Genomic DNA, 23,478 nt, shown 5'->3' on the forward strand with positions numbered 1-23,478 from the left:
CCCCAAAAAAAAAAAAAAAAAAAACCAGAGGAGATTCTCAACTTTCTTTTGTGATTTTATTTTTTTAATATTCTTTTCACGTTGTGGTAATTAAAAATATTATTTTCTTTTTTCAACACAGAAAATTCCATTTCAGATTTAAAATGGAAAAAAAAAAATAATTAAATTGGTTAATTTTTTTATATTTTAATTCACTGTTTTTTTTATACATAATAAAATTTAATTTTATAAATGTCAGATAAAATATTTTTTTAATTAAAAATTAATATAAATAAGTACAAAAACAACACTGATTACTACTCCAGCATTAATAATAATAATCTCTATTTGTTAAATAATTTAAGTCATTATTATCAATTAAATTTTTTAAATTAAAATAATTACAATAAATTTATTTTTTTTTAAAAAGAAATCTAAGTCGCCATTGTGATCATAATTAATTATTTTTTATAAATTTAATTTTTATTAAAAAAATTATAATTGAATTTTAAAATAATAATTCTATTAAATATAATAATAAAAAAAGTACTATTATTTTAACGGAATAAAAAAAAGTTTTAATTCATACATTCCAGAAGGAAAAAAAAAAAAAAAAGCACGGTACGAGACCGACGATGTCGCGTGATCTAACATTATAATTAACAGCGCGTGTCATAATTGTCCTTTTGAAATCTCTCTTCATTTCGAAACAACTGTTGAGAATCAGATATTTTCCTTTTTTTGTTTTTTTTTTTGTTTTTTTTTCCTTCTGAAACGCATTGAGTTTCTTTCTTTTCCCAGCCGCAGCGCCCCAGGCGGCGCTGCTGTCAAAACCTATGGGTAAAATCTGTGTTAGCGTAAAAGATGACTTCTACCCGAAAGTACACAAATTTGGATACTCGCTATTTTATTGGATGATGGAGGTCCGTACGTTTGGTTTAATGGGTCGCGGAGGACGGACAATTCACGACACGCCATCCACTTTGCGTCACCCAGCACAAGTTTTTTTACGACGTTGCATGGAATAACATTAATTCTTTTGTCAGTTTTGTCTCCAAATTTAATTAATTTATTAATTGTTGGTTATTATCTTTTAATGACAAGTAATTAAGTGTTAAAACCTTATTTTGACAAATGATATTTCGTGTTTGATCGCGTTTTAACGTAAATGAATAAATTAAATAATATAATACAACGAATTTCAACTGTAGATAATTTGTCGAGTTAATATCTTTAGTTTATTAAAAATATTAAAAAATTTAATCTATTTAAAGCTGTTGTTGTATTTATGAATTTCCCAACTCCCACCCGTACCCGTTACTTCTTTACCAAAATTTCTGTAAGTAATTAAATTGTTGTTACCGAAATAATTCGTATTTCATACGCAACCGAAATTATTATTTAATAATCTGCAGAGCTATTAGCTACTCAGCTCCCCGATTCTTCTTGCAAATCAAAATGGCTGCGCGGAACGATCTAACAGATAAGGTGGTGTTGGTGACGGGTGCCTCCTCCGGCTTAGGCCGAGAGTTCGCCGTCGACTTGGCTAAAGTTGGCTGCAGGCTGGTTGTTGCCGCTCGACGAGTTGATCGTCTTGACGCTCTTTGCGACGAAATCAACCGCGCCGTCTCCTCCTCTTCGGCTCACCCCCGAGCAGTCGCCGTGGAGATTGACGTCTGTGCTGACGGAGCCGTCGTTGACAAGTCCGTACAAAAAGCTTGGGACGCTTTCGGAACAATTCATGTCTTGATTAACAATGCCGGCATTAGAGGTGAAAAGCCTTCTGTTTTTCTTTTATCGTTATTTACATGTTAAAAAAAAAAAATTAATATGTATGTGTGTATGTAAAGGGACTGTGAGGACGGCGTTGGAGTTGAGCGAAGAAGAGTGGAGGGCGGTTATGAAAACCAACTTAATCGGTTCCTGGTTGGTCGCCAAATATGTGTGTAAGCGAATGCGTAATGCGCGACAGGGAGGATCAGTAATCAACATCTCCTCCGCTGCTGGTCTGAATCGTGTCGTAACACACGGCGCGCTCGCCTATGCTTGTTCCAAGGCTGCCCTTGACACCATGACTAAGGTATATATAATATATAGTTTATAAATATATATTTTATTCGTATATATTTAATTTATATCGTATACAAGAACATTTATATATGATCAAATAGTAAGTCGATGAAAATAATGATTTTTTTTTTTAAAAAAAGGAATAATATATTATATATGACAAAAGACATACAATATATATAAATAACCCAAAAAAAATCTCATTTCAAACAAATTTGAATCAAACTAAATTATCATTTACCCGTATATTATAAAAAAAAGTTATATTTAACCTCCTACGTGACTTATGTTATATATATATGTATATATATATAGATATATGTGTGTGTTTTTAATTGTTTTATAATATAATTAGTAATTGTAAATAATAAAAAATGTATAGTAAATTTTCAGATAATGGCTCTGGAATTAGGACCTTACGATATCAGAGTAAATTCAATAGCACCAGGATTGTTTAAATCAGAAATCACAAAAGATTTAATGGATAAACAAGAATTGAGGGTTGCGGTTTCTAAGGCTGCTCCACTAAAAACACTGGGGACTGTTAATCCGGCTTTAACATCACTTGTTCGTTATCTCATTCACGACTCGTCGTATTATATTACTGGTAATGTATTTATAGTCGAAGCAGGCACCACTCTTGTTGGTATTCCAATTTTCTCATCGCTCTAATTTACTAAACTATGAACGAATACGCATATTACAACATATTTATCATAATAAAAACTCGTTGTATATGTTATTCACCGTAGTAATAAAGAATTCGGTAATGTATACATATAGATCTTCGATTACATATATGTATACATGCAATATTAGTCGTTTGAATCGGGCTTACCATCTTTCAAATTCTTAAAATGGTCATTTATATATCCAAAAGTATGGAATATACATGAACTCTGAAGATGGAATACAAAAAACATTTCACTAGCGACGCGAAGATCACGGATTTAATGACTGAAGTATGAGATTAAAACGTTTAAATAAAGTAAAAAACATATATATATGAAAAACAATTAATGCATTTTGTCTTGATTTATTTTATAAAAATAAAATTCAAAATATGATAATTATTATATAAAAATTCGAGTATAAATAGAGAAAAAGATATTATAAAATATACGTTCTGCATGAATGTACGAAAAGAACTATAGAAATATCTGTACGAAATTTAACTTCGATGGGTTTTTAATTTTTTTGAACTCTTAATTAACTAGTCGGTTCTTCTTTTATCTCGAATTTTATAAAAGATTGACTGTTTATTAAATATGTTACTGTAAATTCTTTTCTATTTGTCTTAAAAAAATTAGTACGTACGTGAATTTGTGTACGTATATGCATGCAACGTAGGTAAAGGGACCGTAAAGACGGCGTTAGATTTGAGTGAAGGGTGGTGTCGAAATATGTGTGTAAGCGAATGCGTAATGCGCGACAAGGAGGGTCAGTAATCAACATCTCCTCCGTTTCTAGTCTTAATCGTGCCGTGACGCATGGAGCGCTCGCCTATTCTTGTTCCCAGGCTGCCCTTGACACCATGACTAAGGTATATATATACATATATATATATATTTTTTATAAATTTTTTTTATGAAATTTGATACAATTTAAAATATTTTATTTGATTTTCACCGTGAATTTTCATAAGAAATTAATAATAAATTATTTATAAATTTACGAGTAAATTTTACAAAAAAATAAATTTAAATATAACTTAAAATCCAAAATACGACAATTGCTGCTTGTAAAATACATCCCAAGATTTTAAGCGTATTGATTTGTATATATTTAAAAAATAAAAAATGAGAAGCATAGTTGTATTATTAATTATTATTTAAATTAATTAATTTTTTTTTATTACAAAAACTATGAGTTCTAAATACATTATATTTTTATTTAAATATTATTTATATAATATTGTAAATTGTATTTACAATTAGAACCGAGTCCGAAAGCGTAAATAGGGTTCGCTTTCATTTTCTTCTCCGATTTACAGAAATGATGTTTCTTCCAGTCATACAGCACTTACCCAGTTGCCCTTAGCAAGGAGCTTCCATTTATTTAAGATTTGAGCTTCAGCCTCTGGAATCTGGGAAACAAGATGGCGGTGAATCGGCTGGAGATGTGGACCGACCTAAGCGAAAAGGTAGTTATGGTGACCGGAGCCTCCTCCGGCATAGGCCGAGAGTTCTGTATCGATTTGGCCAAAGCCGGCTGCAGAGTGGTCGCCGCGGCTCGGCGGGTTGATCGTCTCGTGGCTCTCTGCGATGAAATTAATCGCCTGCCTCTCTCATCGTCTTCATCCTCGATGTCAACCGCAGAGCCGAACAGGCCCCTAGCCGTAGCTGTGGAGCTCGACGTCAGCGCCGACGGAGCCGTCATCGAGAAGTCCGTACAGAAGGCTTGGGATGCGTTTGGGAGGATCGATGCATTGATTAACAATGCGGGCATGAGAGGTAACCTAAGTGGGATTTTTGGATAATACAACTTTAAAGAACTGTAAGACTTGATTATTAATTTCGTCGATGTTTATGCTGCATATTTGAAAAATTTTGGATGAGCTGAAAGTTGTACTGATATGTTTAGGGATAAATTGTTAATTCGTATACATACATGCATCTGTACTGTACATCAGGCACTGTTAAGAATCCATTGGATTTATCGGAGGAGGAGTGGAATCGGGTTGTAAGAACCAACTTAACCGGAACTTGGTTGGTGTCGAAGTATGTGTGCACACGTATGCGTGATGCGAACCTAGGAGGATCAGTGGTCAATATTTCTTCTATTGCTGCTGTCAATCGTGGGATGTTACCTGGAGCAATTGCCTATGCTTCTTCTAAGATGGGCGTAAACATTGTGACCAAGGTACGAGAAAAATCACCAGTCTTTGCATCTTTAGTTTTAAAGTATTTGTCCTTTTCTTTTCAAAGTTTAATGGTGCTTCTAAAGCAAGATTTTCAGTACTGTTCACGATGCTAAAGAAAGAATGCGGAACTCTTTTTAACGAAAAGGGAAAAAAGGATGAGCCTGAACCCTGAAAGAGGAATGTGCTAGGCCTATTGAAGTTTGTTTGAAACAGGGCAATGGGGATTTAGGATCTACTGAGACAAAGAATAAATAGTAGAAATAAGGAAAATAGATAATCTAAGTTTGTTTGAAACATTGCAACAGTCGAACTTGAAGATAACTATTTGCTTCTTGCTTCTTGCTGCTATTCTAAGTTTTCCTTTTCATTTTGTTTTAAAGTTTCCATTTAATCTAGGACGGTGCACATACTCCACTTACTCTGCTTGGTGAGTGGATTTGTTGATACCTAAATGTATGCCCCAACTTCTACTCTTTCTGTGAAGATTTGGCTTTAATCTCAGTTGGCATGGTGAATATAAAATCCCATAAAAGAGTAGGTCTAGTTGTCTCTATCGGCAACTCTGAATAATTTTACTTCACTATATGCAAGTTTTAGTCTCCACTTTTGATAAGTAGAAGTAAAAAGTAGAACAAAATTGTGACCATCTCCAAAGTAACGGATGCCAGGTGAAGTTAAAAGGAAGACTGGACTTAGTTAACCATTATAACAAATAGGTAACAGGATACTTCGGTTGGTGGATGGGGCTGAAAAGTGGGGAGAGCATTGGATAATTGGATTTTTATTATACCACAACTTCACAAACTCTTCCACTACTGACATTTCTAGCAAAATAGTTTATTAGAATTCATCTTGAATCCTGGTTGTTTGGAATAAGTTGGATTAGAAGTATGATTGATGTATATTTTCAGTGAGTGGTAAACTGCACTTTGATGTATACTTTGCTTAATCAGGGAATTATGATTGGATTTTTATTATACCGCAACTTTACAAGCTCTTCCACTACTGACATTTCTAGCAAAATATTGTATTAGAATTCATCTTGAATCCTGGTTGTTTGAAATAAGTTTGATTAGAAGTATGATTGATGTATATTTTCAGTGAGTGGTAAACTGCACTCTGATGCATAGTTTGCTTAATCAGGGATGTACGATTAGCATTTTCCATCTTTATTCCTCTGCTCATGGATGTATATCCCGCTATACATCCCAGATTGAAAAATTTTAGCAAACTAGCTCTTCTTATGTTTGCATTTGGCTGTAAGTTCGGGTTTATGGATCCTTTTAATTTCTGTGATTAAGCAAGATGAAAATCAGTTGATAGTTTGTTTCTTAGACTCTAGTTGGTTTATGTCCACGAAGATGTGCTCAAGAAATCTGTTTTTTTTTTTTCTCCTCTTGCTTCATGCATCATATTGCTGCTCTCTCCACCTATATCTCTCCTTTTGCCACGGGCATTTAGATGTTGGTCTCTTTTTGTTTTGAATTCAGGGGTTTGCTCATTATCAATTCTAGAAAGCAAAAAAAAATGACAGTGAGGATGGTTTTTTCAGGCGATGGCATTGGAGCTAGGGCCATATAAGATTAGAGTAAACTCGGTATCACCCGGGCTTTTCAAATCTGAAATCACAGAAGGTCTGATGGAGAAAGACTGGTTGACTACAGTGGCCTTCAAGACTTCACCCTTGAGAACATTCGGGACATCAGATCCAGCACTGACATCACTTGTTCGTTATCTTATTCACGACTCTTCTGAATATGTCACGGGCAATATGTTCATAGTTGATGCAGGAGTCACCCTAGCTGGGGTGCCAATATTCTCTTCACTCTGAATGGATAAGTAAGTAATATACCGTTCGCACACGGTCCAGAAATCAGTATTTGTTCCCTAGGAATAAAAGAAACTCTCTTCCTTTCTTCGGCTGTGTTTTGAACTCGACTCTATGGAACTTATAAGATATATGCTTTTATCTTCAAAGGGAGGCAAATTTGGTTATGGTTGTGCGTTGCAATTGGAGATTTTTTTTTACAAGATCATTTACAAGGTAGTTAACCTAACCCATGTGAATAATTAATCGGCTTCTATGGATTCTCCATTAAAAGCAATGAAGAAGCTTGGTAGGTGCTTATCCTTTAACTTCTTGTCTATGTAGAATTTGTACTTTGAATTTTTTTTTTTTTTTTTTAAATTGATCATTTCGTTAACATAAAAGATAATAACTATAATATACCTTCGCTTCTAAAGTATATAATTAATACAAAAATTTGTTTAAAAATTTGAAATTGTATACGAAGATTTTGAAATATTTAAGACGAATAAAATATATGTAAAAATATAAATTCTTTTAGTTTTTTAACTAAAATTTTTGGCCCGAGATAAAAATTACGAATTAGAACAATTCTCTAAGTTTAAACACCAAATTATAAACACAATAAATTTTAAATTTTAATTGTAAGATTATGAATATTTTATCTAAATAACGTAATATTATATTATCCATTCACACGTGCGTGGTATTGTTGTTATTATTATCATTTGTCTCAGAAGAGTGTTTAAACGAAACGGTGCGTTTGGAATAGGGAATAAAGTGTTGACTCGACGGGTGTGTATATTAGTTTGTTTCATTCTTCTTCGTCTATGAAAATTTCTTCTGGTACCAATTTCATCTTCTCTGGCTCCGTTTTTGTATTTTGAAATCGAATCAGTGAAACGAGCCGTTAAGAATTTGAAAGTAGCAGTTGGTTTTTTTTTTTTCTTTTGGTTTCCATTTTAGTGAAAATTGATCAAATGGTAGCAGTGAAGTCGTTGGAGAAGTTGTGGCGGTATACGAACTCTCGTAAACTTGTTCCAATGACGTCCAATTTGGATCAACCTTTTGGTTTTGCTAGTCGTGCAATCGATGGAGTTGATATCCAGAACAGGTTATCCTCTAATTATGGAGGTTGCCACCCAGAAGAGAATGGGTCTCCTTCGTTCAACATCAACAAGTAAGCCTTTTTCTTTTTTGGGGACATCTCTTTTGCAAACTTGAAGTTTTTTCATTATGCAACTTCCGAAATTCTTGGTTTGGGGTTTGAACTGTGACGTTGATACCACTTTTTTTGCTTTAACTTATGAGGTGATCATTGAACAAAGGAGGGCTCTTAATGTAATTATGCGAACCAAAAATTATTCCTGTTTCCCTGAAAAATACTTTCTGGTTGATAGTCTGTATCGGTTATGAATTTGTTGATATATGCATATGATGTATTTATTTATTTTTTAAACCTTTCGAATTTGATTGAATTTGGATACTGTTATTATTTACTTCAAACCTCCCTATTTCTCTTCTGATGGGTATTCCAGGGAGGCAGCCATTTGGAGAAGGCAAAAACAGAATACGATCCTGGTGAATGGTAAACATGGAAGCCCGAGTTGGAAAAGTATGCTGCTAAGGAATTCTTGTTATTCCCAATATTTGTCAAGTCATCAGTATAGCTCCCATTGTGATGATAAATCTACAAGGGGTTTAGTGAATAAGGTAAGATAAATTTTATTTAAGCTTTTATCTTACCTTTACGTATAAATGAATTTTCACGTGGTGGGAGGAGGGGAACTAATTGATTATCTAATACTTCTTTAGTTCCACATACTTATTTAGGTCCATCCTTGACCAATAGGTTATTTAGCTAGTTCAGAGTATACATTGCCTGGATCTCATCTTTTATTTGCATATTTTGAGGACATAATTTCATTATTATTATGTTTTGGATTTTTTAAAATTTTTGTCTTGGCTCTTCAGTGTATTTTCAGAGCTTGTCTATTCTATCTTTGTTTGAAAGTGCAGCTTTTAGAAAGGATCCCAGAATATGTGAAGATAGTTGAAGTTGGTCCGAGAGATGGATTACAGAATGAGAAGGATATTGTCCCTACCCCTATAAAAATTGAACTGATAAAGCTGCTAGTTTCCTCGGGCCTGCCTGTTGTTGAGGCTACAAGCTTTGTCTCACCAAAATGGGTACCTCAGGTGACTTCTTTACTTGTCCTTTCTATAAATTGTTTAAAACATGTGTTTATATCCCGGTGTTTCTTAAAGTTCTCGTGTTTATTGAAGTTCTCTTGTTTTGTGCTGTAGGCATTTGAATCTTTATATATGATTTATAAATTTATAAATAATCTGACAATTTAATTGGCTACTTTTCATTAATTCTTTTTGGTAGAGTCCTTAATTGATTATGGAATCTCCAAGAATTAGGATGATATTCCTTGTCAAAGTTTTTACTTTGGAAACGTTTGGGATAAATGATTAATTTTGTGGATTTGAATTTTTATTCGTGTGAAGTTATTTTTTATTCGGCGTAGTCTGAATAGTTATGTAAAATTGGAACCAAACAAATGAACCAACTTCTATTTTGAATAATGGTAGTTCTTTTGTTAAATTGGAGGAGTATTATTTCAATTCCACTCAGAATTTACTTGGAGTTCAATTTTCAAAATTTTGTATATGGACTAAGAATAAAAATAATATTTCACATTGAGTTTGTAATAATAATTCATTTGTTCCAAACATACCCTTTAGTATGAGGCCACCTATGCTTTTGGTTATGGTGCGATACCATTAAGTTTACTTTCATTGGTGTCTTCTACCTTTGGATGTTCCTGTTGTATAAAACAGTCACGAATATTGCTGTATTAATCTAGTGTATGTGGGGTACAGCTAGCTGATGCAAAGGATGTGATGGAAGCAATTCATAAGGTCAAAGGTGCTAGATTCCCAGTGTTGACTCCTAATATTAAAGTAAGTAGCTATAGGAGAAAATTATGAAACCTTGAGATATTTTAGAATATTATAAATGGATTCCTTGAAAACTTTCTGATGCTTTTTCAAAGGGTTTCGAAGCGGCTGTTGCAGCTGGAGCCAAGGAAGTTGCTGTGTTTGCTTCAGCTTCTGAGTCATTTTCTAAGTCTAATATTAACTGTAGTATTGAAGATAGTCTTGCTCGTTATCGTGATGTGACTTTTGCTGCTAGAAATCTCTCAATTCCTGTTCGTGGGTATGTCTTATTCTTGTATCATATAATCAGTCATTTATGTCCTCTAGGGTAAAAGTGAACTGGAAAAGGGAAGAAAATCTAAGTTTGGCTTATAAAATGCTGATAAAAAACAAATAAGGCACATTTATCTACTTTCAGAAATTATTAAAGGCACATTTATCTACTTTCAGAAATTATTACAAGGCATATTAAGATAATTTTCTCGCATTGTTACTGGCTTATATGATCATTTGTCACTCCATGTTTATTAACAAGAGTTACAATTATCTAGTTTGATAATATGTGTACATTTAAATCTTCTATAGATATATATCATGTGTCGTGGGGTGTCCTGTGGAAGGGGTGGTACCACCATCAAAAGTGGCATATGTAGCTAAGCAGCTTTATGATATGGGTTGCTCTGAAATTTCTCTTGGAGATACAATTGGAGTTGGTACTCCAGGTAATTCAAGTTATAGTCTGTGAATTTTTTTTTCCAGATCATTTACTTGTCCCGTGTCACAAATGTGAAATAGACTACATTCTCCTTTTTTCCATGAAAATCATGTATCAGCACCATAAATTGTATTCTATAATGGTATATACATGCATTTGCAGTGTGAATTTGTGTTTTACCTTTTGTTTCTTAAGTAGTTTGTGTTGGATATCTTAATGATGTCCATGTTCAGCCTCTCTGCTTGAAAGGTTAAAGGTTTCACATGGATCTCTTGGCTTTTGGCCCAGGTACTGTCATTCCAATGCTTGAAGCCGTTCTTGATGTCATCCCAATTGACAATCTAGCTGTGCATTTTCATGATACATATGGGCAGGCTCTTTCAAATATTGTAGCATCACTACAAGTAAGCAGCTTTTGGTCTTTTGATTTGACATGAAAGGAGTTCATGGAAACTGCATCCCCAAATTTGTGCTTTCATGGTCTGCTTAAGTGGCAGCAATCCTTTTTCATCCATTCCATCTATTTAATTTTCTAAAGAATAACATGTTCTTTTAGCTTCTACTCTTTAAACAAAATACATTTGCTCTCTGAATTTTTACCTAAATTATATAAATCCTAACAGCATGAGAATCAGTTAAATGCCCTAACCTTTTTATTGGCATGTATGCAAAATCCCTTCATCATTCACTATCCATAATTCAGTAAGTTGTGTGTGTCTCATGTTCGTTTATCTTTGTTAACCCCTAAATACCTCGACCTTCTTAATATCTTCTGAAGTAAAACTTAAAAAATGTCTTCAAAACTGAAAGGAAAAAAAAAAATTTCGAAGCCTAGCCGTTACCTCATCTTCATGTTCAATGCTTGAAGCACTAAGCTTTGCTTGCATTTGCAAGGGTTGGTGAAGTGGACAGGCTGGAAAGGCAAGCATGCCCTAGCCCGGTCTTCTTGCTTGAGCATTGTCAGTAGGCAAATCCTCTTAAAGATACATATATTTTTCAATTCATGCAGTTCTTTTTAATGTTTTATTGTTAGTCAAAAATATAAATTACAAATTTTTAATTTTTGTTGGTTACTAATTAAATGATAAATACAGAACTTATTTTATATAAAATTAAAAACAATTTTTATTCAAACTTCGTAGAACTCTTATCTTCTTTTTTGGTGTTTGCCGGGCGGGGGGGGGGGGGGGGGGGGCAGGGGTGAGGGATCTCCAGGTTACATCAGACCTGGGGCCAGTGTAATTTTTCTATTTATAAAACGGTAAGAATAACTTTTTTTTTATGGTGGCTTATTGTGGTCAACATCTCGAAAATAAAAGATTCACTTGCACATTAGGTTACTTTGATGTTGTTTCTAGTTTTCATTAATGAAGTTAAGGATGCCAATTTAGTTCAATTTACAAGGCTTATTAAAGCAAGTGAAGCAGAGGCAAGCAAAAGGGAGTAACATTAATTGTCAGACATTCTCTGTTCCAGTCATATGGAAAAAATTTTGATATGTACCTAATTTTCTTTTCCTTCTCATGGCAATTTTAATCCAGGCTTCACACAACTTGATTTTATTTTATGTCAAATTGACTATTACATAGTTGCTATTTAAGCCGGCTTTTGTTTTCCTAAAGTACTTCATTCCGGCTAAATTGCTGAACACAAGAGTGAGTGCTGATTCAAAAGAATATTTCACTTTAAGGGGGAAAGTTGAAATGTTAAACTGAAACCTTTTGTTGGTATAGTTTGATAGTGGTTTTGAGCACTTGAGATTCTTTCTTCAATTTGTTGGAACCCTTAAACAGATGGGAATCAGCATAGTGGATTCATCAGTTTCTGGCCTTGGAGGGTGCCCATATGCTAAGGGTGCTTCCGGGAATGTTGCCACTGAAGATGTTGTATACATGCTTAATGGGCTTGGAGTTAAAACAAATGTGGATCTTAAGAAACTTATGATAGCTGGTGATTTTATCTGCAAGCATTTGGGACGCCAGTCTGGGTCAAAGACAGCTGTTGCCTTGAGTAGAGTTACAGGTCATGCATGCAGACTTTAAGGTACGAGAACTTGATTATCTGCTAATCTTCTTTCCTGTAAGAAAATGTTTTCAATATCCTCTTTTTCTTCTTCTATGCACATGCTTCTTTAGTTGCACGGGCCCTGAGTGATGACGATTATGTCTCATTTTATCTGGGCCAAGCATGCCATCTGAGGTACATGTTCGTTTCCAGTGAAGTCATTGTGCAGATAAAAAATTAAGCTATTGTTTCTTGTAGTTGTTTCCAAGTTGCATGAGGTTTTCAGATTCTATGATTAGATTTCCTGCATTGTATTTAACTGGTAGTATGACTCCGCTAAGTAGTCTGCTTTAACTACAGAATCTGGTGATAGATTTCACTGATTAGCTGTGGGGCATAGTGATAGTAGCAAATTAGTCATGTCCCTACTCTAAGGAAAAGATCCAAGTTCAAATCCTTCCACCACCAGCTATTGTAACAAAAACCATTCATTCTAACCTTGTCAGAAAGAAGGTCTGCGAGGGCGGAAGAAAAATCATATCTAGTATTGTGTCCTGAATCTTCATATCAAGGATCACTTTTTTTTCATGACACCGTCGGAGTGATTTTAAGTACACTTACCTTTCTGCTGGTAATAGGTTTGTATAACAAATGAAGTGGGCTTATTTGGTTGTGAGGACAACAAATTTTAAGTTATCATGTCTCACTATGATCTATTGCCGATAACATGTACCCAAGTTTGTGCCTTCACGTAGGAAAAATTCAGCAGAATCTATATCATGTAATATATTGAAGGGTGAGAATAACTGCCCAATTGGTTATTCTCATCTTAATGGTAATGGCTCATTATCTGATAATGTACTGGTGGCTCGAATTTAATGTCTGTCTGTTGTAGCTTGATCTTCCGTTATTTTCACCATTGATAGCACTGTACTGAGCAGTGTCTTGCTTGGTGCAGCTTTGATCTCAGTATGGGCAAACGTGGGTTGCTCTGAAGACAAGTATGGATTCACTAGTGGGGTATGCTTTCCACTGTTCGATAGATTGGTAGATATATAGCTCGTGCAATATCAGAGCATCCTCCTGTTTATTGTAATTCTGCAAGACCGTGTAAATTTGTCCTCACGAGCATCCATCCAATTGCTATAACTTCGCTCCAGGTCAGGTGATGATACATCGTCCGTAGGAAGGTCCCATTCCCTTGGCGCTTAGGGACAGGTGATCTTCTCTTCGTGGACTTACACAGGAAGAAAACATAATAGCCATTCATCTTTTGATGGAGGCACAAAGAGTCTCCTAGTATTGGGAAAGGCCAAGTCCTGCTGGTATTGATGATCACTGTATTGTGAGCTGAAGTTTAACAAGGATCGGGAAATGTTTAAAATTACGGTGGGAAAGGATTTGGTTGGTGGTGGAAGGTCGGGGTGACATGCCGTGTTTGATGGCCATTTGATGTTAGGAAATGGGTGCATTTAAGGAGGGCTTTAAATGCACCCGAGTACTTTTTTAATCTGTCATAGGGTTTCTGAATGGTTTTTTTTTTTTTTAAAGAAAACCCTGAAATAAGTCCTGCAAGAAAGTTTCATGATTTTGGACAATGGGTAAAAGGACAAATTTGATTTGATGAAGAAAAGCAAGAAAGGGTGAAAATTAAATGGAGTCATCTGCATGGATTTTAGTTTAAATAGTTTATTATGATGTAAGTGGTCCTGAAGCCCCCTTCCCCGGTGCCTTGAAAACTAGGTAAAATATTGTATTAAAAGGGGTCCAATATACACAAAGCAGCATGTCAAAACAAATTTCCATGAATGATTGCCCTTGAGAGAAGGGCTCCTTGTTTTTTTGCTTACTTATTTCATGTTCTCTACTCATTCAACTTTCTCTCCTTCACTTTTATATAGCAGTGTTTTCCTTAAACTATACATATATACATATCTATCTATCTATATATATATATATATAGATAGAGAGAGAGAGAGAGAGAGAGAGAGAGAGAGAGAGAGATTTTTATTACCCCCTTTGGGAGATATGAAATTTGAAAGGTATTTGTGATTAGTGTAGTAATAATAATCGTAGAGGAAGAATAATTAAGAGGCAAGAAGTAGTTTCTGATCATCTTTATAGTGGGAATGTGGCTGGCAGTAGTAGTAAATTGGCACCAAACCTCCTGCAGTGGTGGGGAGGGGGGGCCCCTGCACACCCTGATAATCATTTAAGCTGCGAATTTATGATGATATTCCAATGGCTGGATGATCATTCGCATTTACCTTCTTTAAATAAAATAAAATAGAATTAATTTTTCTTGATCCTAAAAACATTATTAGAAAAATCCAAGGAAACGACTAATTAATTGTTAAATTATGATTACACAGATATGTGCGTGCGTATGTATGTATTATCGTATGTACGTGTGATAATTATACGCGTGGAAACCTTATAATTAATTAAATTCATATTTACTGATTATCATGGAGAATTAAGGATTTAGTTTCGTAAGTCCTGCAAAATTCTGAAAACCTAATGAGTGCGAAAGAGAATAGAGAGCAGAAGCAGACCCACATGAAGCAATTTTTTTTGGTTTTGGTTTTGGTTTTCTCACACCATCAACCTAGAGAAAAAAGGCAGGTGAAAAGATATTCAAAACTCCAACAACCCCATTAATGGCAATGTTAATGTATGTGGCCAGTGATTTCTGAAATATATTCTCTTCCTTAATTTATATAATACATATTTTTTTACATATATATAAATCTTTTGACAGATTATGAGTGTATTTTCCTCTCCAGGAAACTCAAATCTAAATTTTCATATACATCTGTAAATATATTGATTTGAGATGATGCTGTGTGATTACTCAGCAAACGCTTAAGCACAAAAAATGCTTATAAAAAGACCCTTTTTTAAAAAAAAAAAAAAAGAAAAGAAAAAAATAATAATAATTAAGTAAAACGGATTGGAGAAGAAAACTTGGTGGCCTTGAAAGAAATCAAGCTTGGTTTCTATGCTTTTACTTATCTGTTGTGGAGAGGATTTGGGCCAGTATACACTTTCCTCTTCTCAGCTCCAAATATTTCATCACCACCACCACCACCACTACCACCACCGTGTTTATTATTATTTGCATTTGCTCTGAAATCGTTTCTATTACCTTGAGATTTAGCAGGATGATAAGTAGCCTGGCGCTGGCGATGAGAGACAGACGAACCCGACTTCTTGAATCTGCTAAATGTTGAATACCCATGAGCAAAACACGAATTCTCCGACTGTAAAAGCATCAGCAGAAGGAGAAGAAAAAGTGAGAACCAAGCTAAAACCCTTCTCATCCTCATTTGCTTCTTGCTCATGATGGCATGGAAAATTGCTTCAACTAATTAGACTCTCTCTCTCTCTCTCTCTCTCTCTCTCTCTCTCTCTCTCTCTTGAAAACTGAAAACTGAATATGTGTTTTGTTGAAGCTGAAACTTTGATGTGAGAGATATGTTGACCAAGGAGGAGATTTTTTATGGAAGAAACTTTTTGGGTATTGTCTTCTAGGTGTAGTTTAGAAGTAGAAGCACCTAGGAGTTCGAAGAAGAGAGCGAAGTCAATGTCAAAACACATAGAACTTGATGCCTGCTTTCTATATATATATATATATATATATATATAGAAATATATAGAAATATATATGGTGCAGCTGGCTAGCAGATACCGGGAGAGTGTTTTGTTGTGTGTATTGGAAACTTGTATTTTAACTACAGGTTTCAGAGCCTAAGCTTTTTCTGATAATTAAAAAAGCTCTCCAACCAGAAAGTGAGAGGGAGATGAGAAAGAAAGAAAAATAGAGAGAGAAACGGAGACGAAGATAAAAGAGGGAGAGGTAGACGGTTGATTTTTCCAAACTTGAATGTTTCCCCAAAGTGGTTTTGCAAGTCTTTATCAATCTTGGTCATGTGAGATATAATCATTTTCTTTGTTTCGCCAAATAAAATCTTGCTTATCAAGCTTTGTATTCAGATCTCACAGAGAGATCATTTCCCATTTCCCTTTTCCCCCCACCCCCCCCAACCCTAAAATACTGAAGTTTCAAAGGGTATTATGCAGGAGATTTTTGACATTTGCTATCAAGAAAACATGTGCGTGTATATATATATATATATATATAGGTGGGAAGATAATATGTACCTTTCATGTAAGAATTTAATTACATATAGTCCTGATTAACAGGTAAATTAAATGAGATCTGGGAATTCATAATTTCCTGTCTGCGTGTAAAACTTGTCCTATTTGCCAATGTTTTCAACTCATATATATCATGTCACGGTACGTTTATATCATACCTGCTTAAGACTATATGACACATACATGTTACATGTCATGGTAACTCATATAATTTTTGTTTGCTATCATATATTTATAAAGCTAAATTTTTCTTAATATACTTTCAAATATACACGTGATCAGTTCCTTAATATACACGAGATCACATTGCGACATAGCTGAAAAATCAAAAGAATGAAAAAATAATTTCCTCTTCCTCAAAGTTTTTACTCTGAAGTAGTATTCTCTCTGCACTATGCGGCCGCGGTTAGTAATCCGCAACCGTGATCTTTCAAAAGCCAGCAGCTACGAACCTCCTTTCTGTGCCTTATTATTTGTTGCATCAGGCCTCTAGTTAAGCATATAACTATTTATGTAAGTATCACTAAGATGCGGATACGTGGTGTGTGTGTGTATGCATGGATTTTACTTTGATTGTAGCCAATAATAGTACATATACACTTACTGATCAGAAATATTAATTAACAATAAACTTTGTGTTTATGGAGATGTATGTATTCTTCATATATTCCTTACGTACTTAGTCAAGGACATAATAATAAGCTTGTCGCTCTCTAAATCGAGGTAATTTTTAGCTATTTTGCCAGTTTTGATCATCAAAGAGCTAGAGGAGTCATCATTGGTAATATATATATATATATATATATATATCTATTACCTATAATATATATTTTCCCATATATTAGAAAATCTATAGCATCGATCTGGGGTGGGGGAGTCTTTATACGAAGAATATTTAGTTCCCCTCTGATATTCATATATATGACAAAATCTATATAATGATGATCAGACACGCACACACACGTATACATATTTATACTTGTATATATTGTTTTTTCTGTTTGGAGCTGTGATATAATGTGAAACTTAATAATTAATCAAACGTGTATACATATAATTAATTATACACTAGGTATATGTACAAAATATTGAAAATTGAGAAAAAGTGAAGAGATCATGCATGGAGGTATAACTTTCTTGAATGAAATGATGGTGTTTTTGGGTCACTTTTGATTTTAAGAAGAAAGAAAGGAGCAGTACTACTATATATATATATATATACATACATGAGAGTCATGGACGCTTGATGATTGCGATTTTTGCATCCAGATAAATAAAGTAGTGACCCAAATACCCATATATTATATACGTACAATAATTATAACATGAATTAACATATTAATCTCTTGTTGTGAGATAAGTATATATACACACACTTTGTAAAGCAAGAGCCAAAAAAAAAAAACACATGAGAAGATGCTAATTTTGTCAAAGCCTGGCACTTTGAGTTGACCTCAATTACTCATTGTGTTCAATGGGGTCATTCATTTCCTTACTCCCTCTCATTGCACCATTCAGAGCTACAAGTAGAAATTTCTAACCACACACATTTCTTTAACCTGTTTGTATCATTTCGCAGATTATAACTCGAATAACATTGTGATATCGAATAGAATTCAGTAACTTTTTAAGTAATTAGGAGGTTTACAATGCACCCGTGAATAATGATATATATATATATATATATACTTTTATACTTTATGTCTCTAGAGATTGTTCATAGAGCAAATGGAGAGAGCAGGTAAGTAAATAAATAAGTCCTCACCAACTCTTCGATGATTGTTTGTGGCCAAGGAATTAGACTTTGCAGATTTCTCTGGCATAGCATTCTGCAAATCTGATGTAGTTTGTAATTATAAAGCAATCAGAAGGGAGTATACTTATTTTCTTATTTGATTTCTGCAGTCAAAATAGCTTCAACAGTTAAGCATATGGTAATGATAATATGGTATGATTAGGGCAAGCCATTCGTCTCTCTTTATGATCATTTTGTCTTCAACCGGTCAAAGTCATCATTGGGATATAACTGCTACATTAAATTCTCTCATTATGGGCTCAGAGGCCCACCTATTCTTTCCAATGGTTAATCATGTTCCTAGAGCCCATATATATATTTATATATATACATTGAAATACGTACAAACACCCACACACGCATATATAATTATACACACTAACCATACTCATTCAAATGATTCACTAAGTAGATCATGAAAATGAGATTAAGAACTAATAGTGAATTATATTCGGGATGATATACCATAAAATTTAACGAATTCTAACTCAAGTTATTTGAAGAGCTCTCTAGTGTAAAACTTTTTTGTTCTTGGATATATATATATATATCACATATTTGTACATCCAAAAAGACTCATTACAGTCATACGAAATACAATATACATGAATCTTTCAAGGGCTCTGCACAAAAGAAGCCTAATGCACTATCAGTTCTACTCAAAATGATTCTTACTGAGACAACAGAAAAACTCCATAACAGATCATGTACTATTCCAATACTTGTTTTGGCCATAGTCTCTTCCATATTGAGATGTCCTCCTCCTTGTAAAGCTTCCTAACACCACCATAAAACCCATCAGCTTCGTCGCCTACTTCCCGGTGATCTCTCCTGTTTATCATTGTTTGTCTCCATCTTGAACCTGGAGTATACTGGTTAAACTCCAGCGCCACATCATCTGTCACAAGAAATAGTCAGTGTCATTCTACCAAAATAACAAACAAAGAAAAAGAAACAGAAAATGATAACAGGCATATATTTATTTCCTCCAGTTTGGAGACCAAGCAGTCAATAATGAGGATGTAATGCAACTGTTTGTCGATAAAAAGTTTTCTGCAGTACATAGCGAGAAGAGGCAGCTGAAATATTCAGCTTTCGGAATCAATGAAGAACAGACATTATATAGTTATCTGATGGCTTAACAAACATGACGTGATTTTGAACTTCAGCATTTCAAGAGAGTTAAGATGTATATATGTGTGCATGTGTATGCATTTCTGTGTGCGTTTGTGTAAACTAGACATGATTTTTTTACATGCCTATTATAAAGCAAGAGAAGAAGGTAAGGTATCTTCATTTGATTAAAGATTGTTTATAGGAGTTTTATAACAATAACCACCAACATGTTTGAATACTTTATTTAAAATATGTGAGCCGTCTCAAACATCTAAAATAGTGCGGTTAACCCAGACCTCATATTGAGACACCATGTCAGACCGAGGGATAACTGTCCCGCAGAAACTTCGTTTAAGAAGTTGAAAACCAGATAAATTCACACAGCGTTAGTGATAAATTCACCAGGAATTGATCACTGAAAAGTAATCTAACACCGAGCGATGGATAAAAGATTCCTATGAAGGACAGAACAATAGACTCTGAACTCACCACTATGATAACAGAGGCAGTTTTTCTCATTTCCATGACAAGATTCCAAGTGACCAACAACACCATACCACCAGCCTGCAATACATTGAGCTCAATTTGTTACTTGCACTGCTGAAATTGACAGGGGAAGTATTATTAACTACTTCTGAGGGATGCTTAAGAACTTCAAATATGATCCACAGACAGAATGAATTAATAAAAGTGCTGCTCAAATTGTGCATAAAACTTGCAATGGTAAAGAAACGCACCAAAAGGAAACTGTTTGTTTCTTCTCCATTGGATTTCAATATGATCTCCAGGTTTCAAGTCATGTAAACAATCAGAGATGTGAACAACATGTGGAAGAGTGTCAACTTGGGGTGCTCTAAGCCTCTCCCATGGTATATTTTCCTCTCTTGTATGCTGTCCATGAGGTGAGTACCTAGAAAAGTAGGAAAACAGCATTATCAGCTCAAGAGAGGGAACTGCTTCAGTGGTGCAGCTTAGCTTACTAAACAAGTAAAAATTTCAGTAAACTTCAGCTAAAAATTACAGTAGCTGAGCTGGTTTATTAACTATGCAAATCCCAGAATCACAGAATTTCAACCACCAGAATCACAAATCACTAAATTCTAGTCAAGAAATAAAATTTGGTAATAGAAACAGGGATTTAAATTGTGTAAATCTTTAAAATCTATAAATGTGAACAATATTCAAATTCATTTAACTTTCAAGAACTGATACGTAATATTTTACAAAGGGCTAAATTGATTTTGATTTGTCATGAACTGATAAATTTGGATTAATATCAGCCACTTTAAAAGGGGATCTCTTGGTATACCTTGCCTGAAAAGTGTCTGTCTGGGAATTGTAGCTAACTTTGGCATCATAGCAAGAAAGCATAAACCCAACATGGCCATTCTGCACAAAAAAATACAGAAATCAACGTCCATCAACAACCAATTAGCAAAGACTAAATACCAAGAAAAACTGTCCATGAAAATTCCGACCGGGTTGATTTACCCTTCAAATAAACTAGCTGCAGACATTTACCTCCCGGTTATAGACCTGAGCTGGGAACCACAGTTTACCACTCTCAAGAGAGAGATACCAAGCCATGATTGAACCACCATGCACAAAGCTCCTTGTATTGCTACCAATACTTTTTACCTCTGGATTAATCCAAGAAAAAGGCCAAACACTATTAAGAAACCTCGAAAATTTCGTTGGCTTTGTTTGATCCAAACTTCCCGGTACCATTTCGGAGGCAAAATAACATTGCCATTCTCTGTAAGCAGCATCGCCAATCACTCTACTCCATTTTTGCTTCATGTGTTTCTCCCAAAAATGATCACTTTCACATCTCTCCTTCAAGGAAGTACAAACTCCCGCCATACTACACAACCCAGATGGAGAAAGCCTTTCAAGAATTGATTCCAGGATAAGTTCAGGCAAATCTAAAAGACTCACCTTTTCTTCCTCCTCCACATTCTCCACTCTTGACCCAAAACTCACTATCTTCTTCAATGGGATAACCATGGTCACCACTTGATTCCCAAACCCAGAACCTTTTTGTGAAAACGACGCAATGAACGCAGATAAGGTACCCCAAAACCAAGGCGACGGAAGCAGCAATCTCCACTCACTGATCACTGTCGGTCTATTCTTGAAGTTGGAAGAGAAGGACTTGGAGAGGAGGATGAAGGAGAAGCAAGAAATCAAGAAGAAAATCATTGCAGCAGTGAAAAAGAACTGATGGATGGGATTCAAGTGAAGTTTAGCATGCCGTGTGGAGAGGCTTAAGCATGGAAACAACCACATATAAATATATGTGTATAAATAAACAAGAGTTAGAATGAAATTTCACCTACAACCACAAGAAAAGATTACTTGTATCACTCTGATATTGACAATTTAAGAAAAGAAGAGCCAATGAAAGATAAGAGTGTGCTTAGTTTGGCGAAATCGACGGAGTTGTCGAGTGGGGCTAAAGCTTCAAGTGCACTTAATAAAGATACATGTGTTGACACCGCAACCGACAAAACATTGATTGCAATTGCATACATACTTCACCACAGCACAGGTAGAGAAACCAACAGCTCCTTCAAGGTTTTTATTCAGTCTTTTGATAATAATATTAGTATTAATTTTAATTTTCTGGGTATCTAAATACAGTGAATTCCCACCATTAAGGAGAACCCGAACCCAATTGTACGGAAACGGTGACAGATGGCAGAGGGAATGATTGGGAAGATTAATGAGAAGAAAAAAAATGGAGAGAATAAAATCCAAGGGAAGATCAGAGAGGGATGAGAACCAACAAAAACTAACATGTCCATGTCTGGAGAATTTGAGAAGAAGAAGGTAATATCAATCAGAAGCCAAAAAAGTCAGAAGAGATAAAAATTAGCGGTGGAGAAAGAGGATAGATTGATGATGGACCAAAATTAGGTACCTAATATTGACAACAACAACAACACATCTTTCTCGCTAGCTTACCCAAAAGACTCGAACTTGATATTATAAATAAACAAAAATCATTGAAAAACTTGGCTGGTTGATCAAGATTAAGATCAGGAGGAACCGGATGCATGTCTGTCCCTCTCACCTTTTTTTCACAATCTCAGTGAAAAAAATAGTGATTTTAGCATATAGATTTTCTTCTCCTTAAAAAACTTTTTAGCCAGTAAGGATTTGATTTTACCATGCTTAAGACTAAAGGAGAAACTTTTTAATTCTTAGCCATACAAAAGTAGTTTTCTTAACAAGTTCTTTCGTCTTTAGCATATATTAACTATCTTTAATCAAATAAAGAAATAACTTAAGCTTAATTTTAATTCTCAAAGAAATTAACTAAAAATATCGACCATAAAAAAAAAGGGATCATGAGAGTTTGTAGTTTATGAAGCATGAGTAGAAAGTAATGGTTATAAGTTCTTAAATCCTATAGGTTATTGAGCTGCTGCACAAAGTGAGTTTAAGTAGTGTGGATAAACTGTATTGATTGGGGAATGGATGGTGGGTGGATGCTTAAGTTGAGAGTGATGAAGGGGAAAAGGTATTTGGTGGGAGAGTTGTTGTGAAGTGGGATTAGTCATGGAAGATATTAAAAGCTCACCCCAGTCCCATCTCCCTCTTCCCTAACATCTAACAAACCCTAATTAACCTCTGCTCTCAGACACCACATCTGCACATCGCTGTAATTCTTTGAAGGGCAAAATCTTATGTTATATATATTGATGGATTAATGAAAATATTTAAAATTTTATTTGGAAAATATTGAATTATGACGTTAACTACAAGGATGTGCTGAGCATTTCCTAGGTATATTAAATAACTAAAAGAAAAAGAAGAAGAAGCCATTTTTAAGGGGTCAAATCCATCTTGTCGTTATGGAAGGATATGAAGAGGTTTTCCATAAGAGTACTGTAATTATTTCAATTAAAAGAATAATTATTTTATTTATTAATTAATTTATAATACAATTACTGTAATTTATGAAGATAGGGATGGTGTGCAGGGGAGGGGGACCCTTCATTGGAATCTTAGTCAAA

General features: G+C 34.6%; 4 protein-coding genes across 5 annotated transcripts; 3 read left to right on the forward strand and 1 right to left on the reverse strand.

The window, feature by feature from the left end:
• The first annotated feature begins 730 nt into the window (after window positions 1–730).
• Window positions 731–2,843, forward strand: LOC148252831 (uncharacterized). Its single transcript, XM_088209549.1, has 4 exons — window positions 731–1,020; window positions 1,395–1,750; window positions 1,830–2,059; window positions 2,443–2,843. Exons 2-4 carry the CDS (start codon window positions 1,438–1,440, stop codon window positions 2,719–2,721), a joined length of 822 nt encoding a protein of 273 aa, XP_088065675.1. The 5' UTR covers window positions 731–1,020; window positions 1,395–1,437; the 3' UTR covers window positions 2,722–2,843.
• A 1,134-nt stretch (window positions 2,844–3,977) lies between these two features.
• On the forward strand, window positions 3,978–6,907 carry LOC148252832 (uncharacterized). Its single transcript, XM_088209548.1, has 3 exons — window positions 3,978–4,502; window positions 4,682–4,911; window positions 6,465–6,907. The coding sequence occupies exons 1-3, from the start codon at window positions 4,148–4,150 to the stop codon at window positions 6,741–6,743; spliced, it is 864 nt and encodes a 287-aa protein (XP_088065674.1). The 5' UTR covers window positions 3,978–4,147; the 3' UTR covers window positions 6,744–6,907.
• A 414-nt stretch (window positions 6,908–7,321) lies between these two features.
• Window positions 7,322–14,233, forward strand: LOC110811294 (uncharacterized). Of its 2 annotated transcripts, none has more exons than XM_022037739.2 (9): window positions 7,322–7,899; window positions 8,258–8,432; window positions 8,739–8,918; window positions 9,609–9,689; window positions 9,782–9,945; window positions 10,251–10,387; window positions 10,669–10,784; window positions 12,174–12,423; window positions 12,745–13,267. In XM_022037739.2, exons 1-8 carry the CDS (start codon window positions 7,700–7,702, stop codon window positions 12,420–12,422), a joined length of 1,302 nt encoding a protein of 433 aa, XP_021893431.2. In that variant the 5' UTR covers window positions 7,322–7,699; the 3' UTR covers window position 12,423; window positions 12,745–13,267. The 2 variants fall into 2 exon arrangements, with proteins under 2 accessions (XP_021893431.2, XP_021893430.2); XM_022037738.2 differs by lacking the exon at window positions 12,745–13,267 and adding an exon at window positions 13,343–14,233 and having other exon boundaries at window positions 7,333–7,899.
• Window positions 14,234–18,850: 4,617 nt separating this feature from the next.
• LOC110811307 (F-box protein At2g32560-like) lies at window positions 18,851–23,245 on the reverse strand. The gene is made up of 5 exons (XM_022037760.2): window positions 20,978–23,245; window positions 20,766–20,845; window positions 20,194–20,366; window positions 19,946–20,020; window positions 18,851–19,238 (listed from the first exon to the last, which is right to left on the reverse strand). The coding sequence occupies exons 1-5, from the start codon at window positions 21,743–21,745 to the stop codon at window positions 19,051–19,053; spliced, it is 1,284 nt and encodes a 427-aa protein (XP_021893452.2). The 5' UTR covers window positions 21,746–23,245; the 3' UTR covers window positions 18,851–19,050.
• Between the last annotated feature and the right edge of the window lie 233 nt (window positions 23,246–23,478).

Source organism: Carica papaya, chromosome 8, assembly GCF_054855325.1.
Source record: "Carica papaya isolate Zhongbai chromosome 8, ASM5485532v1, whole genome shotgun sequence".
Taxonomy (NCBI): domain Eukaryota; kingdom Viridiplantae; phylum Streptophyta; class Magnoliopsida; order Brassicales; family Caricaceae; genus Carica; species Carica papaya.